Consider the following 18,211-nt stretch of genomic DNA (forward strand, 5'->3'; position numbering starts at 1 on the left):
GTGCTGGTACTGGGGAGTTCTGGTATTATCCCTTGAGAAGATAGTACACCGGTGTCATTGTGCATCTTTATCGGTTCGCCCATCTAAATGTTGTGTATCCGTAGCTGTACTCGGAATGGGCGGGGCATAAACTGTATATCAGTACATTATTTCAAGTGTGATCAGAAGTTGCTATATTTATTCTTCATTATTCAGCTATATGTGTACTGTGTATGTGTGTAAGTGATCTGTAAGACTTTCATTCATTTTTAGTATCAACTTTAATATCAACTCTTTTTTGACTTACTTTGTTTTTTGTTTTAATCTTCCAATTTTATTTCATATTTTGTTTTTACAATGTGCCGTTCACATGCCCATAAAAAATGTTGTCCACAAATGGCCGCACTTGTTAACAAATGAGTGTGTCCATGCAGTTTTTCATTTGGCTCCAGCATGCCCCCGTGACCTTAGTGAGGATAAGCGGCATAGAAAATAGATGGATGACGAAAAAAAACACATGATTGCATGATTCAATTCACGCCGTACGGGAATCCAAAGCTGAATTACAAATGAAAAAAGCCTTTTTAATAATAATATAGCTAGTATATATAATATATAGCATATAGCTAGTTAGCTACAAATACATTTTGTGCAATGTCAATGTGAGAGTTGCCGATGTGAACAAAGGAAAGTTGTAGGAGATTGTAGATTTACATGCAAACATTTGGCTAGTTTGATTCACTTTGTATGGACTTATTTCAGGAGCAAAATGCAAATGAAAGTCAGGGTTAGAGTTAGTTAGAGTGTGACGGCCATTTGCTCCACTCACGCTGACACTCCTTGCAGCAGGCGCCCTTCACGTAGGCCGGCAACGTGCCCGCCGGGCACTGAGCAGGAGGGCAAGAGATGGCCTCACATTGCACCGTTCCATTCTAGCGGGGAGAGAGAAAGCAAAGGAGAGATGAGGCACAAACATTTTAGGAGAACCTTCTTGACCTGCTATTGATATCTTTTGAGCTGGAATACTGGAATCGCTCATATGAAAGCAATATGTTCCTATGTCCTCAAAAAAGACAATGCATAGCTCTATAATGCGTAGGAGGCCATAGGACATAGGAGAACATGACTAACCCCAATAACTGAAAATGAGGATCATACACCAGCAGTAGTTCATATTTGAGTTATAAGAGTTACTTTTCCTAGTGAATAAATATTGAACTTATTCAGTCATCCATTCATTCATTGTTTTCTTACCTCACTTTTAATACAGCGCCTGGATTTTCATATGCAGCACTGTTTGTATGATTCAGGTTTGGTAATACAGTTTTCAATCATAGTTTTCACATGATTCGGTTTTCAGAAATGTTCAGAAAAATGTTGCTTTTGAACACATGTCCATGCAAGGAGGATGAGGAGGAGATCACAAGAATATACCACCAAAGGTTCTCTATTTGCAATGGTAGAGCAGGAATGCAAGAGATCACAAACACAATGCTTGGATTAGCCTGCTGCTGTGTTTAATGTGACCCTCAGGAACAGAGGTGGTCTACATCGTGATGCAAATTGTGGCTTCTGATGCGCAGTCCAGTGGGCCCTGCACATTTAAAGGAAATGAGAGGAATTCATTTGTTTGGTTAAAGTTACACTTGGCTGTGGTAAACCCTCTCACGCCTTCTCTCCTCTCCCTCTTTGCCACTCGCACCGGTGGAAGGGAAGGAGGCCTCACTGCACCGAAAATTGCAAAGTGCTGTGGCCACACCCTGTCAGCAGGGAATGGTGAACAAAAATAGACCCCATAGTGTTCATATTGGTGGTTTTGGTTTTCACACTAAAATGTTTCCTTGGAAGGCTGCACAGCGGTCGAGTGGTTAGCGTGCAGGCCTCACAGAGACCCGAGTTCAATCTCTATGTGGAGTTTGCATGTTCTCCCCGTGCATGCGTGGGTTTTCTTTGGGTATTCCGGTTTCCTCCCACATTCCAAAAACATGCTAGGTTAATTGGCCACTCCAAATTGTCCATAGGTATGAATGTGAGTGTGAATGGTTGTTTGTCTATATGTGCCCTGGGATTGTACCCCGCCTCTCGCTCGAAGACAGCTGGGATAGGCTCCAGCACCCCCATGACCTCATGAGGAAAAGCGGTAGAAAATGAATGAATGAATGTTTCCTTGGTTGTCATACACCCCAGTTTGTTATAATTAATTTTCTTTGATCTAGATCGGGATACCAGATAATATTATTGGCTTAAAAAAGAGATATGGAATCATGTGGTAATCATAGCTGATAATGAGACAGGCATGCAGAGTGATGACGTGCTTCACAGAGCGACAAGCCATGTATATAAAGCATCACTCTATGCAGTCAGCTAACAGAACTATTTTCATCTTAAAAAGCTTCTCATACAAATAAGTTCAAGTCCCGGCATGAATAATGTTACGCATGCTTACTCTTTCAAAATAAGATAAGCCACTCGGCTCTCCAGTAGATTTAAGCTGTCACCTGCATATCTAATTGAATTAAACGCTATCTCCTCTCCTCTGACTGCTGCCTGTAATTAGCGTGGCCTCCACGGTTGAAAGCCCTGTGACAGCAACATCTATGAAGCCCGTTCACATAATTGATAACATCTTCTTGCATGACCTTTAAATTTTAAAGGTCGCTGCTAATTGCCAGGCGCGAGGTAAAGAACACATCCCGCCTAATTCCTTAATTGCAGCCCGGCCGCGCATTTTCATTGGCTGCACAGACATAACACATCCGTGATGGTGCTTATCATCTGTCAAAAGCAATTAGGTGGGCAACGTGTGCACATTCCTCGCTTGTGGCACGCAAAGATTCCACTTTGGTGATCTACGTCCGTCATCTAAAGACTGACAGCACCACCTTTGCAATTGCTTCTAATTGTCTCCTTTTTTCCGAGGGCATAATTCACACTTGCTGACCTCGACTGAGGATATAGCCGGACGGTGGAAGGAATACTTTGAGGCCTTTTTGATCCCACTGACATACCTTCCATAGAGGAAGCAGAGGCTGACGATACGAACGCTGACAGGCCCAACACGGTGGTTGAGGTACCTGGGATCGTGGCAAAGCCGCGTTTCGCCCTGAATTCCTCAAGGCTCTGGATGTTGAGGGACTGTCTTGGCTGACACGTCTCTTCCACCCCGTAAATGTGGGGCCATGGTTCTCACTAGGAAAAGGGTGGATTTCCCCCTCTGAGTTGGGAGTGAGGTCTTAGCCCAGGTGGAGGAGTTCAAGTATTGTGCACTTGTTCACAAGTGAGGGAGGGTTGTAGTGTGAGGTCAACAGGTGGATCAGCAGTAAAGCTGTTGCTGTACTGGGCAGTCGTGGTGAAGTAAGAAGACAAAGCTCTCCATTGATGTTCCCACCCTCACCTTTGGTCTGGAGCTTTGGTTCATGGCTGAAAGAACTAGATCGACGACACAAGAAGCTACCGCTTATCCTCACAAGGGTCGCGTGGGTGCTGTATTTGGGCGAGAAGTGGGGTACACCCTGGACTGTTTGCTAGCTTGGCCACCGTGCAACCCTTATATTGTTCCATCCATTTTCTATGCCACATCTTCACTATACTGGAGGCTGGAGCCTAACCCAGCTGTCTTTGGGCGAGAGACGGGGTCCACCCCGGACTGGTGGCCAGCCAATCACAGGGCACATATAGACAAACAACCATTCACACTCACATTCATACCTATGGACAATTTGGAGTGGCCAATTAACCTAGCATGTTTTTGGAATGTGGGAGGAAACCGGAGTACCCGGAGAAAACCCACGCATGCACGGGGGGAACATGCAAACTCCACAAAGATGTGTAAGCGTTGAACCCAGGTCTTCCCGATCTCCTGCCTGTGTTGCCAACATGGTAACCACTCGTCCCCCGTGCGGCCGGCTCAATATTATTTTCATATTAAAAAACCCAACATCTTAAGTTTTCCCATAAGGTATTGCATCAGAGCAACTCATTTGAGCGCTCCAGTGACGTCAGCTTCCCTCTTTTTGCTTTGGTCTCTGGGATCTCTGGCTCCCTTCTGGTGGACAGAAGCATTTTCTATGCTTTCTATGCTCTCTGCCAACACAATGGTTTTCTCAAATGAAATTATGGGATGTGTGCATCCCATAATATGCATATGCATTATGGGAACATTGTAGAATGTTGTTTTTTTCCAAATAAATACATGTCTCTATATTCCTGAGGTATAACGTTTGAGTGTTAGTTGCTGTGTGATGAGTTTAATGTGGAAAGATGAAACCGTGTAATGTAACCTCCTGCAAATTCCAATGGGTTGACAAGCTCGTCCTGGATTTAGTCATAGCTCATAATTGGCTCCTGTCAAGTCAAGAGCTGACTGGTCCTCACAGACAATATATTTGTACAATGAAATAAAAATGTAATTAAAGATGAATATTTTTTGCATGAATTCATGAAATAAAAGTCCTGCCATATTTCAAACACATCCGTCAGTGTCAACACAGAGACATGTTGTCTCCAAAAAGACAACGCTTGAAGGCCCACCATGCACGTGCAGTTCCTGCAGCCATCTGTCCAACCTTCGTCCTCCCGGTAGACGACCCCCTTGACGCTGCAGGTCCTCTCACAATAGCAGCCGTCCAAACCATTCATCTTCTCCTCCGCCCTGGACAGCTGTTCCAGCATCATACATGTACACGCATGCAAGACAAAGAGAAGATGTCTCAGGTCGGCTTATTTGATGTGAACATTCATAATAAACACCAGAATCAACTCAAGACAGGAAGAGGAGAAAGTATAGAATGTTCAATTGTGCAAAAGTAAAGGCTTGAACTGAAACAATGACCATAGCAAGAGGAAGAGCAGATTATAATATCACAGTGAAGACAACCTTTGACCTCATGAGTATAAATGTCATCACTGGCAGAGTGTAATGAAATTCCCTGCAGGGGTTCTCCGCAATGAGGAAAGGTGGCCTTGACCCCTTGTGGTCTTTAATCAAATCCTAGAGCACAAGGAGGCGCTGGGAAAGCCAGCCCAGGCGTGAGCTCACAAAGTGGAGGTGTAGCAGGCGTGCTCGAATTTGTTTGGGAAGGAACGTCACACCTTTGAACAATTCAATTTGGCTAAAAGGAGTTGGAAGAAGCAGAGCTCACTTCATCGATTGGGGTTTTATGCTGCTGATACCAATCTTCCATGAGTGAAATTGGCCGATACTGATATATGATCAAATAGATCACTGGTTTTCAAACTGGGGGGGTCATTTCAAACCAGGTAGTCGCCAAAGCCAGTTTCCTCCACCGCGGATGAATCCAACCAAGTTTCAGAGTATCTTCGACCTGATAGCGTGAGCGTCCAGTGTTTTGGTTACATTCGCCACCTCCTGACTAGGGCCGGGTTTAACGATTATTTTTGGAATCGATTAATCCAGAAAATAGTTTTTCGATGCATCGATTAATCTAACGTTCATTTCTAAATCTGATTTGATTTGATTTCAATTCGATTATCAATTCTCTCCCCATAATTTGACCTATATAGCAATTAATGCTAATTTTTCGCCATGGATAAAACACAAATTTCTTCTTTCCAATATATTTTCAATTTTCCTATGTTCAAAAATGAATTGTATTGAACAATACAACAGTAAGGTTCACAATGGAATGCTATCATAACAAAAATAATAAATCAAACTCATTCATTCATTTTCTACCGCTTTTCCTCGCGAGGGTCGCGGGGGTGCTGGAGCCTATCCCAGCTGTCTTCGGGCGAGAGGCAGGGTACACTCTGGACTGGTGGTCAGCCAATCACAGGGCACATATAGACAAACAACTATTCACACTCACATTCATACCTATGGACAATTTGGAGTGGCCAATTAACCTAGCATGTTTTTGGAATGTGGGAGGAAACCGGAGTACCCGGAGAAAACCCACGCATGCACGGGGAGAACATGCAAATTGGGTGGAATTGAACCCTGGTCTCCTAGCTGTGAGGTCTGCACGCTAACCACTCGACCGCCATGCCACCAACAAATCAAACTTTCTTTCAATAAACTATTGTGCAAAAAACACAATCTCAATCAAAATATAAAATAAAATAAATAAAAAATAACAGCAGCAGCGTGTGTGTTTGTTCCTGCAAGAGCACTTTATCTTTCCCTCTTACGTTCCACCACCACTCTCACACCGTGTGTGTGTGCGTCTGCTCAGGTGTGTGTGTGCGAGGCTGGAGCACAAATTACATGGTGCGGTTTGGACGAATGACGGGGTTAATCATTGCAAACGTGGAAAACGTACAGTGTCATCTCCTCCACACAAGCAGCTCCCGGGTGCTGGTGCATCGCGGTAGTGCTTTTATGTTTTTTTGGATTCTGAGCGCAGTTCTTGCGTCGTCCCAGCCCTACTCCTGACCAATGATCACATTGCGCATTTCTTGGCATATTTTACAGGGTGCAAAAAGTATATCACTCTCACAACGACAGGTAAGTCTCACACGGCAGACATGTTTGTTTTGGCTTTGTAACGCCTGGATGGTGTGAAAGGAGAGTGGGTGGGAGATGCTCGTTACAGTCTGGATGTTGCAATAGTAGGAGGCAGATCGGCAGAGGCGTTATAAGGCAGTCATTGGCATATGATCATGTACTTTTTCACAAAAATTGCTCGTTACTGATCAGTGGCCAATCGATTAAAGCTCATAAAATATATATTTTCTCATAACATCAATGTTTTTTCCACAACCCAATTTTACAAAAAATATTTTTTTGGACTTCTCCCCTCTCCAAAATCATAGCAAAGAGCGTGAGGAAGAGGAATTTCTCCGACACTGAAATTGAAGTAGTGAAGTATAAACAATCATCTGCCAAACATCACAAACAACAAGTTATTCTGGTTATGACTTACAGTTCCTTCTGAAGGCTAACGGATGAGTCAATTATTGCAGGTCCATAAGAAGAGCAACAAACCAATTAGGGTGAAGGCGACTAAAGTAGAGGATCCAGGGGCGGGTCCGGTGTGAACCAGTTACTCTATATCCCTCACCCCCGACTTCGAGCTCTCGTCCCTTTGAGGGGGTGACGTAACCTTTTGCACAGCGTAAAAGGCTGCATGCACTCGAACCAGAAGAAGCGTGGTCTTGCACCACCTAGGTAACTCGGGTTTCGACAGCGTTTATTCTCCTGAAATCGCAAGATTTCGCCAGAATATTTTGACTTTATTCTCTGTCGTAACATAATAATACCTAAAAGCTAATTATGCCACAATTGGGACAGCTCTGTGATAGTCTTTGCACTTCCTGTGTTTAAATGTTTAAAATACATAAAAAATAAATCTAAGGATTAAAGAATGAATAAATAAACAGTGTGTGGACAAAAGCGAGAGTAATGCCTTTGGCCGAGGCTGCGGCCCCAGCGGGAGCAATTGAGAAGGGTAATTACTGTTGGAAGTGAAAACACGCTTACTTAGTGGTGGACATTACCTTACTGGAGGTTTTAGCGAGGATGTCTTGCAGCTCCATGATTTTCTGCACCAGTCCGTGGAAATCGTTGCAGGTTGGGCATGCTGTGCAATGACAGACAGACGTCATGGATTTATCTATACACCCAATAGATGCACAAAATAAGTAATACTGCATTAGTTATAATTATACACTAACATGGATACGTATTTCTGGTAAGATAGAGTTTAATGATAATGGATAAGATGATCTGCTTGAGGGTCGAGGCCTCCTGTCCTCCACATGCTTAGCACCTGATTCAAATAGCCTTGGGTGTCTAGGCATGGGAGTCTGCTCTTCATCACAAGTTTTATTAAATACAGTGGATCAGGTACACAATCGCACATCTTGGAGACTGACATTTAGCCAATGTGACATGGCCATACAGTATGTACAAATTACTGCCACACTGTGTACCATATGTTCCATATTCACTGCATTATCATCACTTATAAATGTCTCTGAATGCTACTTTTTCTTACGTCCTTCTTTGTTAAGAACATCTATCTTCATCTATAACTATCTATGAGTCTATTGTCAACTTTGAGGGTCCAACATGTGGAAGAGCACTCACTTCTGTTGAGATCTGGACACTGAGAGATGTATCCATGCGGCATCACCACAATTTCCACGTCCTGCATCACCCCCTGCACACACACACACACACACACACACACACGCACACGCACACCAAAGTCAACAACAAATAAATCTGTTTTCCTTCTGGACTGCAAGATGATAATAATAATAACAATAATAATAATAATACATTTTCCGCTGTCCCATGGTAAGTTTTCTCACGTCCGATCTTGTATAAACAGCGGACACAAATTCAATTTCACCGTGTTTTGAATCTATTGATTGCTTTCCATCCTGTGTGTCCACACCCCTGAAAATACATCTATATCCACACACAGGAGCGTTGATGCTGTGTTTCCATGGTAACCACAATTCATTCAGTTCCGTGTGTGCTTGTATTTCCTCCACAAACATGTGCCACTACAATTTATTGGCCGAAATGTTCACTTTATACGACATCCTCAGGATGCTTCAATGGAAAAGCTTTTGTCCAATTTGTCATAGAAGGCAAAAAAAAGTAATTTAAGTAGTTTAATAGCAGGGACTCATGATGCGTCTACTTTTGGGTATAATTGATGATCTCTTCACTGCCAAATTGTGAATAGAATCATGGAAAACCAAGCTTGGATTGTAGCAAAGTCCCGACAAGATTAGCAACACCTGAGAACAAACCAGGATGCGATGCCTGCCTGTCGTCAAACGGATGAAAATAGCTGCAGTCCATAAGACTCAGTCAAGTTCCCAAAACCAAAACAGTGGCGTTCAACTTTTAAAATAATGATGGCATTCCAAAACCAAGGTTAATGTATTTATCCCAAAAGGTCCCCACAAGATAAGCAACACCTGAGTACACAGAGACGTCATGCCTGCCAGTCACTGTCAGATTAAAATAGTTCTAGTTGCTGATAAGCTGCACTGTGATTCCAGTCAGATCTGTCACGCCGTTCCACTCTCTTTCCGTCTTCCATCTGACTTAGCCTTGAGCCACGTTCATTTTTCCCTCATCAATCACGGAAGAACCCGGGCCTCGACTTTAATCTAACATCATTTAAGAAGCCCACGCCAGGCTGCTGTTTTTCACTGCAAAAGTCCACCAGAGTGTCGAAAAAAGGAAACCAGAAAGCTGAGACTTGACAGTAGCGCCTGTTCCGTCTGCCGTACTGATCGGCTAATCGCTATTCACCTGCAGAACTCACTGAATTGACAGAGAAAGCGCTGATTCATGTCAAGAACACGAGCAAAGATCTGGACCCGGGAAAACGTGAGCCAACATCGCGCCTCATCTTGTGCAGTCAATGCCGTCCTGATTGATAAACAATACAGAACAAACCTAATGAGCATGGTCCCCAGTCCGTTCAATGATTTCTCCTAAATCAGCATGTTGGGCTTTTGCTGAGATAATTGGGCTGAGCTGCATTCTTTAGGACCGGGAAACAAACAAAAACATAAAAGAAATGCCAATGGCGATGGTCGACGGAGCAACACTGCCAGATTAGAAATGGCTAAGCCTTGAGAAACGCATGCAATTAAATTCAGCAGCTCCATCATGGACCAAAAACAAGCCGATGAAGGCGAGCGGGGATGATTTATGAAATACAGCAAAGGCCAGCACAAATTCACAAACAACATTTTGTTTCTGGCCAAAGATCCCAACAGGCATCGTAATTGAAACACTAACCTTGAAGAATCCATGAGCGGCGTTCCTCTGTCCGAGCCAGAAGGAGGCGTTCTTGGGAATATCCATGAAGGGGGCTTCCACCACCCGCTCGTAGATCCTGGGAAACACATCCAGGAAGTGATGCTTTGGGCTTTCCTTGCTTTTACCCAACAACTAAGGTTATTTCCCCACAGGTTTCTGTTTTGGGCATCAAGGGGGTTTCTCTGGTCCAACATAGTATATGTCAAAATCTGCTTGAGGGGTGATACGGTCGTTCCTCGCCACTTTGCTCTTCAATTTTCTTGACTTTCACGCTATGCTCTTTTTTCCAAATATATTCATTAAAAAATCATATCACAATTCCTTGCTGTTTTGCAGTCGACTACAGTGCATTATTAGTCAAAAGGATCAATTTGTAAGCAAATTCTATGTATTTTTGGCTGGCATTGAGCATTTTCAAGGATAAAAAGGGCCAACTGAGCTAAAATACAACTTATAATTCTAATTAGGAGTGCTCCGATCGATCGGCCACCAAATAGGATGCCAAACGATATCGATATCGGCCAATATCGGTATCGGTAGCATAAAACCCTGGTCAGAACACTAATGTACAAGTGCTAAATATTACAACATAAACAAGCAATTGACCTATAAACATAAGATAGGAGTGTGTGTGAGAGAGTCTTATGTATCACATTTTCTATTATTATGTAATATACGTGCCCTGCCATTGGGCGCCTTTCACTCACTGTAAGCTGGCATAGGCTCCAGCATACCTACGCAACCCTAGTTAGGATAAGTGGATGGTTAGATGGATGTCTACTATACTGGGTAATAGGCGTGTAAAGATGGCTATAGGGGTGTTATTCCATGTCAAGAGAGCTCTAATGATGTTAAAAATATATTTAGAATATTTTTCATACATATGGACAATTTGGAGTCACCGATGAACCGAACATGCATGTTTTTGGAATGCAGGAGGAAGCCGGAGTACGCGGAGAAAACCCACGCACCCGTGCCCAATTCCCCGGCAACTTACTTGTTGCAGTCAACGTGCAGGATGACATGAGAGGCGCTGACGGCCACAGACACTTTATGCCACTGGTTGTCTGCGAGGCTGTAGGGGAACACCTCGGTGTGGGCCTGCTGGCCTTTGGTACGGTAGTGAAGGCGCACCTCGCTGCGCTGCCCGCTGCTCTCCAGCTCCAGGAATCTGCCAACATAAGAACAGAGCACGCGTCCCGAGACTGGCAGCTGTTGACGTTGTAATCTGCGAGGGTAGTCGAGCTTAGCACAACAATGTGCTTTTTGTAAGTGTGCCGTCAGCAAAGCAAAAGCAAAACCTCATGTGGGGTTTGATGGTTGCCATGAGTGACAGTAATGGAGACGCTTCATCAAGGATTCTGGGGGAAAAACACACACGCCAGCGTAAAAACCAGGTTGATTTATATGATTGATTTATTCATTTTGATTCATTTTCTACCGCTTATCCTCACGAGGGTCGCGGGGGTGCTGGAGCCTATCCCAGCTGTCTTTGGGCGAGAGGCGGGGTCCACCAATCACAGCCGATTGATTTACTCTTTGCACATTTTGTTGCATGCAAATGTTTTCCCGGGAAGGCTAATCAGCACCGAAGAAGGTCATTAACATCCTGGCGAGCCCCCGTCTTCTCAGGCTGGACTTTAATGTAGAAACTGCTCGATGGGGGTGGGGGGGGCTTTATACGGGATGGCCATGTTGTGATCACCCGGCAGCTTGACTGCCTTCCTCTAATGGGAAACATCGGCCCGCTAACTGCAGTTAAGGTCTCATCAGTTTTCTATCCGCGATTACGAGCACTGCGTTTGGCTGCTTGATGGACTGTGAATAATACATCAGCATACGGGGGGGTGGAGGGATCTGCTCTGTTTGTTCGGGCTGGAGTGTAGAACATAAAAAAAACAGCATGAAGAATGAATATATTCCAACCCCAATCAATATGTGAGACATTGCGCTGATATGCGCCGCCTTACTGTAATTACGCTCTACTTGGGTTTGGCCGCGTAATGTGCACAAGCTATTATTAGCACGGGGATACACAAATGATGTGGGAAAAATAAATATAAATACATAAAATCCTCCAAAGATTATATTCTTTCATCGTAGCCAAACTTTCTCCACACGAGTTTGCCTTTTACCTCCGTGATCTAGGGTGACCATATGTCCTGATTGGCGTGGGACTGTCCCGCATTTTAATGATTTTAATGAGTACCGAAAATTGACCCGCTGTTTCCGATCAGCAGGTACCAATTTTCGAACTTGCGTCTAAATAAAATGTTGTTTTTTTATCAAACGCCTGTTTGAGTACTGAGGAGAGCAGACAACAAACAGTGGAGGCTATCATGGGGGCGGGTCGCGGGCTGTGTGCGTGGGTGGGTGTGACTGTCTGTGTGCGCGACTGTGACAGGCAGAGGTTGCTGTCAATCAAACAACCGGGCTCACATGCAGGGAAGTCAGCAAACCTTTTAGCAACGCGTCACATTGAAAAGAGACTTGAAATGAATGAATGGAAATGGAGGACTGAGGAAAGTCAGAAGACTGCAAAGAAAAGGGAATGTAGTTACAACACGGTTACCTCAAGATATGACGAGACGGACTAATTACAGCCTTTATTGGCAGCTCCTATTGGTCATTCATGTCTACCACATTGACCTCTTTGCTAGCACTTTGTGTTTGGGTTTGTTTTTTAATGCACATCATTTCAACTGCAATTCTGTGTCCTGTGTTTTTGTTTGTAGATCTACGTATAGTTGTTATTTTGTTTGTCATATATGTTACATGTTGACTACATATATGTTATATATATGCATTTTTGGCGTCATCTGCGTCCCACATTGTCCCTCACAAGCATACTCCCTGTCCCACATCTGGTGAGCTTGGATCTGGTCCCCCTACCGTGAACATGTACTCTGCCCCCACCTGGCTTGAACCCCCTTGTTCTCGGCGTCCACCTCACGCTTGGCCATTTTTGAGGAAATGAAAGTTGAACTCTGCTCTGCCTGCTGCTAATGAAGCCGAGTGGTGTGTCGGTCATGAACGAACGGGTCAAAAGAACTACTTCTTTTTTGTGAACGGAATGAACGAGGTCACCACCCCTAAAATACCCGTTCAGTCCGTTCAGTTGCAAATGCTGTTTTTTGATTGGCTGCAGAGTCAGTTCACCGTTTCTTTTGCAGGGCGGGACTAACTGCGTGTCTTATCCTATCGTTGCTCCTCGCTCTGTGGGTGGGGTTAGCTGACTGACAGACCGAGACCGAGAGATTGACTGACACTGTTGGTGACCTCGTTCATGTCGTTCACAAAAAACAACTGGTTCTTTCGACTCGTTCGTTCATGACCGACACGCCACTAGTCATCACTTGTCGTTGCGCTGTTGAGTCGGAACGAACGTGAACATGAGTGAACGGACTGACTCAACACGGCTGACCGGGTCTATGCACAGGAGGAGATCAGAGGCTAACGACCGCTTGACCGAAATGAACGACATGACCGAAATGAACAAAACAAACAGGTCTTTTTACTGAATGAACCGGAATGATCCGGTTCACTGAAATGACCGTTGCCCACTGCTAATGAAGCCGCTCAGCAACTTTGCGGGCTACTGTTGCATTGTGGGTAATGTAGTGTTGGTGCTTGAAAAACACTAGCGGGCAGCTGTGGCTTGGGGGTGGGTTTGCTGTGGCTTGCAGGCCATAGATAATGAGATCGGGCCAGATTCGGCCCGCAGGCCTTGGCTTTAACATATGTGGTATAGAGGATCTTTGTCTATAGATTCTTTAAAAAAGCAGGGTACGCCAATTGTCATGGGGGTGGGGTACTGAAATAAAAATGAAAACAATTTCCACCCAACACACACAATTACGAGTGCACCTGAACGCCTCATAGCACAGAGTGCATCATCATAGCAGAAAGAAGCGAGGAGACGCAGCATGAAGTTGCTCATTGCTCTGCGTCATCAGAGTGTTTCATCTTGAGTGTGTTTCATTTATTTTGGTGTTCCAATCCCCGCACTGTGAAAACCCGTCAATGTGTGAGTGTGTCAGGGTGAGAGAGCGAGGATTCCCCTGAAAATGAAGCTTTATGGCTGCTAGCATGTATTTTGGCACTTTGGTGACTGCTTTATCATGTTTGTCTTTCAATTTGGCATCAAATTAGCATGTAGACTTCAATTTCATGAAATATTTAATTGGTTTGTTTTCTTAAGTGTGCAGGAGTAGGAGGTACATGGCGTCAAGTCAAAGGTCTGAAGGGGTTTTACAGTCAGTTCTTAAAAACAGCCGAGCACTCCTGTCATTTAGAGGATCTTTGACTATCGTTTTTGGAACTAGATGCTTCAAATCAGCAGAGTGCTTGGACTAATATTTTGGCACTAGGGCAGGGGTGGGCAAACTTTTTGACTCGCGGGCCGCATTGATTTAACAAAACGGGGGGGCAGACTATATATTTTACACGTAACAGTCCACCTGGTATTATTGTATCTGTAAAAGTGTCATGCAATCTGCTATTATTATTTATTATTTTATATTTATATTTAAATATTTTATATTTAAATATTTTATATTTAAATATTTTATATTTAAATATTTTTATTTAAATATTTTTATTTAAATATTTTATATTTAAATATTTTATATTTAAATATTTTTATTTAAATATTTTATTTAAATATTTTTATTTAAATATTTTATATTTAAATATTTTATATTTAAATATTTTAAAATTTATTATTATTATTATTATTATTATTATTATTATTATTATTATCATCATTATGCTTGTGTCCCTTTTTTCAGGAGCACTTTGTAAACAACAGACCACATCAAATAACAAAATTGATAAAACCATCAAAAGGTTGGCTCAAGCCATGATGCCAGTTCGTATGTTGAGTTTAAATGAAATACTTTGGAAAGAACGGACGGGCCGTATTCAAACACTTGGCGGGCCGGATGTGGCCCCCGGGCCGTAGTTTGCCCACCCCTGCACTAGGGCCTTAAAAACAACAGCGCACTCACGTCATATAGACGATCTTTGACAATGGATTTTGGGTGTAATATGGAGGATCTTGGACTAACATTTTGGTAGTAAGTGCCAGAGTGCTCCTGTCGTATAGAGGATCTTTGACTCATGTTAACACAGTGTTGTATTACTTGTATACAATTTTTATGACATTTGGTAAAGTACAGATTTTAAAGTACAGCAGAGCTTTGCATTGGTCGACATTATACTGAGTGCTAAAAAGTGTGACGTTAATGTGAACCTGTTCTCCGACTGATGGATGGAGAGGATGACCCCCGAGTTGAGGCGCTCCTGCTTGAGGGTCACCAGCATGGTGAACTCCTTCTTGTCTCTCAGCTTCTGGAAAATTTGCTCCGAGGCCTCGACGGAAGCTTTTGCTTCCCTGGAGGAGCCTAAAAAATGAAAGAAAAAAAAGAAAAAATAAAGATGAGGAATTCACCATATGACAACAACAACAGGAAGTGCAATGATGTATTGTGTTAGAGATATTGGCTCCTCCTGTTATCAACCCCTTGTAACAATTTATTGTGTCCCATTCGGCAGGCAGCGGGAACAACATGTAATAAAATAAATAAAATGACAAAAGCTGTCCAGGCAATCATAAGAACCAGTTTGCAGGTATTTACTACATTCATTCACAGCGATTTGACAAAGCATTTGACATTATGACAAAGCTAACTAACGGGCAGTGCTACATCCACTCGTCAAGTTTGAACCCACACAAGGACAAAATATGACAAAATGTAAGGTGGACCACCTCAGTGCTCAGTTTTGGACAGCATGTGATACTACAGCGTGTGTCCGATGGAGCTCACAGAGGTCCAAGAAAGGCTCGGGTCCTTTGTGTGGATGATCAGACACCAGCACAACATCACTGGATGCATTTCACAAACAAACACTGTCACATATATTATTTTTCCCATTTGGGAAAACAGAATAAAAAATAATCACTTCCAGGGTCAAACAATCCCCCTCATAAAATCTTTACTTAAGAGCCCAAATTTTTTAGCAGGATTTCAACAAAAAAAAAAAGTTAAATCCCGCAAAGAAGGAACAAAAGTAAAGGAATTTTTCATAATTTAATGTTGTTTTGTGTTAGTTGTTTTATTGGAAATCAGCAGTGTCCTATTTTTCTAAAACATATAATTTAACAGGAAAACAACCCCCCCCCCCCCAAAAAAAAACACACAAAAAAGAAAATCATCAGGAATTTTCGAGAATAAAGTCAATATATATATTGTTTTTTTACGTTGTCATCAGATGAGGAAAAAGTCATACTTTTATGAGAATGACGTTGTAATACATTATGAGAAACAAGTGTTGTTGGCAATTTTGTCGCCAGATCCCACCCCCCATCAGTACTTATTTTCTCAAAATTGACCAGTGACAAATGGAGCGACTTTTTCTGGTGTCGTTTTTTGGTATTTGGGGACTCATTTTGTACGCTCACTCAGCAACAGTGGGGGCTGTTGACAGGTCCGCCCACCCAAAGACAGTCACAAGCTGGCAGGATCCAATCAGCTTCCGAGTGGCGATGCCGTGGGGGCGGGGCTCGCACTGTTATACATAGCATGATCTATGATGCAAATGTTTCTTAATCTGGATAAAAGGGGAGGGGTCTTTCTATTTTATTGCTAGTCTATTGCTGTTATTATGTTTTTTTCCCTGCGGCATTGTACAGCATCATATGCTAATGATATGCAAATTAAACTGTGACTTCTAGGACAGCCAATAGCTTCTTACTGAAAAGTTGGCATCATAACAAATAAAGTTGTAATTTATAGAACATAGTTTCCATTTCTTCAATTCGTTTTATCAATACTTGATTGTGACATTCATAATTCAATTGATTTAAAAGTAAAATATGGGTGATGGTTCTGGTGTGGATGGGTTGGTTTTCAGGGCAGTTTGCTTGTAGGCTCGTTATTCCCACCCGCTCTTCTTCTCCAAATCTATTCCGACTTCAGTGCTTTAATGGAGACATCAATAAATGATGACGTTTCTCAGAAGTGGTCACATCAGCAGGTTCACTGCAGCCACGAGATGCATGCAAGATGCCGGGGTGGGCGGGTTTAGGCACTGCAGGAAGCTGGCGTCATTGGCAGCTTGTCCTCAGTGGATTCGCTTTATTTGAAGACGACGAGAGGAAGCAATTAACACAAAGACACGGCAAACTACATGGTGACGAAGACCCCGTTGTGGAGGAATGAGGCCAGATTTAAGAAAGCAAGAAGAGTCTATGAGTCTCTCCAACATGTCCCAGGTCTTAGGTCTGAGGCCTCCTACCAGCCAGACGTGCCATGAACACCTTCCCAGGTTAGGTGTCTGGGAGACACCCTGACCAGATGCCTGAGCCTGAGGGCCAGCAAACATCATGAATGGATTTTTGATTTTGTTTTGCATACCATGCACAACACCTGGAAGTTTCCTATTTCTTCTAACACAAACCGAAGCCTCTTTTCCCTATCAACACACAAACAATGAATATCTACTCTGGCTGGAGTGGACGAGAGGCCAAAACGTACATCCGTAGGTAAGGAATAGGGTTGGGCATCAAGCCTCAATGGGAACTGGTTCTGACATCCCGATTCTTCCGGAATCCTTCATTTTTGTAACTTCCGGTGCCCGCGTTTGGTTATTGGCATAACACCAAACAAGAAAACGCAAGAGGAAGCGTTTGTGTTCAACCATTTCAACTATTGACAATATAATAGTATATCTGACTGCGCTTGTTCGGCTGATATTATCCAAAAAAGGAGGATTTTGCAAAGGAGGATGAACCAATCATAGGATCAAACACCTCCACGTTCACAATGTACAGTGTGTGACGATCTGAGTGGAACCATAACACAGTGCCATGCATTCAATTGTAATCTGATGTTCAAATGAAATAAAACCATTACCATTACCATTACCATTACCATTACCATTACCATTACCATACTGTGAATTACGTATGTGGCCAACTCAGATATCTTATATAGATATCTTAGATAGCTAGCTTTAGCGTTATCTATCGACGTCTCTTGCTTGTTTTTGCAGGAGCTACAGATCAAAGTCTTATGCATCTTGTGCGTGAATTTCCGACTTGTAGGCAATGTGTTTCTGTCCCAGTAGTGGGCAAAATGTCTGATTTCCTCCGATCGGCAGCAACAGCTTTGATATGAAGAAGGCGGAAGTTGCTGAAATACGCGCTGACAGAGGGAAATGCTAATGAATCCAGCAGAGACAAAAGTACAGGCAGCTTACACTGGCACTGAGTTGGTATGGCTGTGGATCTGAAGGATCGTGAAGGACAGAGGTGACGTTGGTGACGCCGTTGTTGTTCGTCTATAAATAGATGCACACGCACACACATCTATAGTTTACACATGCAAACATCTGTAAATAGATGATGACTTTATGTTGTGTTTTGTGTTATGTTCTAAATCAATGATTAAATGTGGTTATTTTATCTTCAAAATC

General features: G+C 43.0%; 1 protein-coding gene across 2 annotated transcripts in view; it reads right to left on the reverse strand.

Moving 5' to 3' along the window:
* nell2a (neural EGFL like 2a) overlaps positions 1-18,211 on the reverse strand; it is a 112,551-nt gene that overhangs the window by 76,751 nt on the left and 17,589 nt on the right. For both annotated transcript variants that reach the window (XM_058074908.1, XM_058074907.1), the window contains exons 3-9: positions 14,988-15,138; positions 10,731-10,904; positions 9,713-9,809; positions 8,030-8,102; positions 7,438-7,520; positions 4,510-4,638; positions 809-911 (exon numbers count right to left, since the gene is read on the reverse strand). In XM_058074908.1, coding sequence (XP_057930891.1) covers positions 809-911; positions 4,510-4,638; positions 7,438-7,520; positions 8,030-8,102; positions 9,713-9,809; positions 10,731-10,904; positions 14,988-15,138 — 810 coding nt within the window. The remainder of the gene's footprint in view (positions 1-808; positions 912-4,509; positions 4,639-7,437; positions 7,521-8,029; positions 8,103-9,712; positions 9,810-10,730; positions 10,905-14,987; positions 15,139-18,211) is intronic.

This window comes from Doryrhamphus excisus, chromosome 6, assembly GCF_030265055.1.
Source record: "Doryrhamphus excisus isolate RoL2022-K1 chromosome 6, RoL_Dexc_1.0, whole genome shotgun sequence".
NCBI lineage: Eukaryota > Metazoa > Chordata > Actinopteri > Syngnathiformes > Syngnathidae > Doryrhamphus > Doryrhamphus excisus.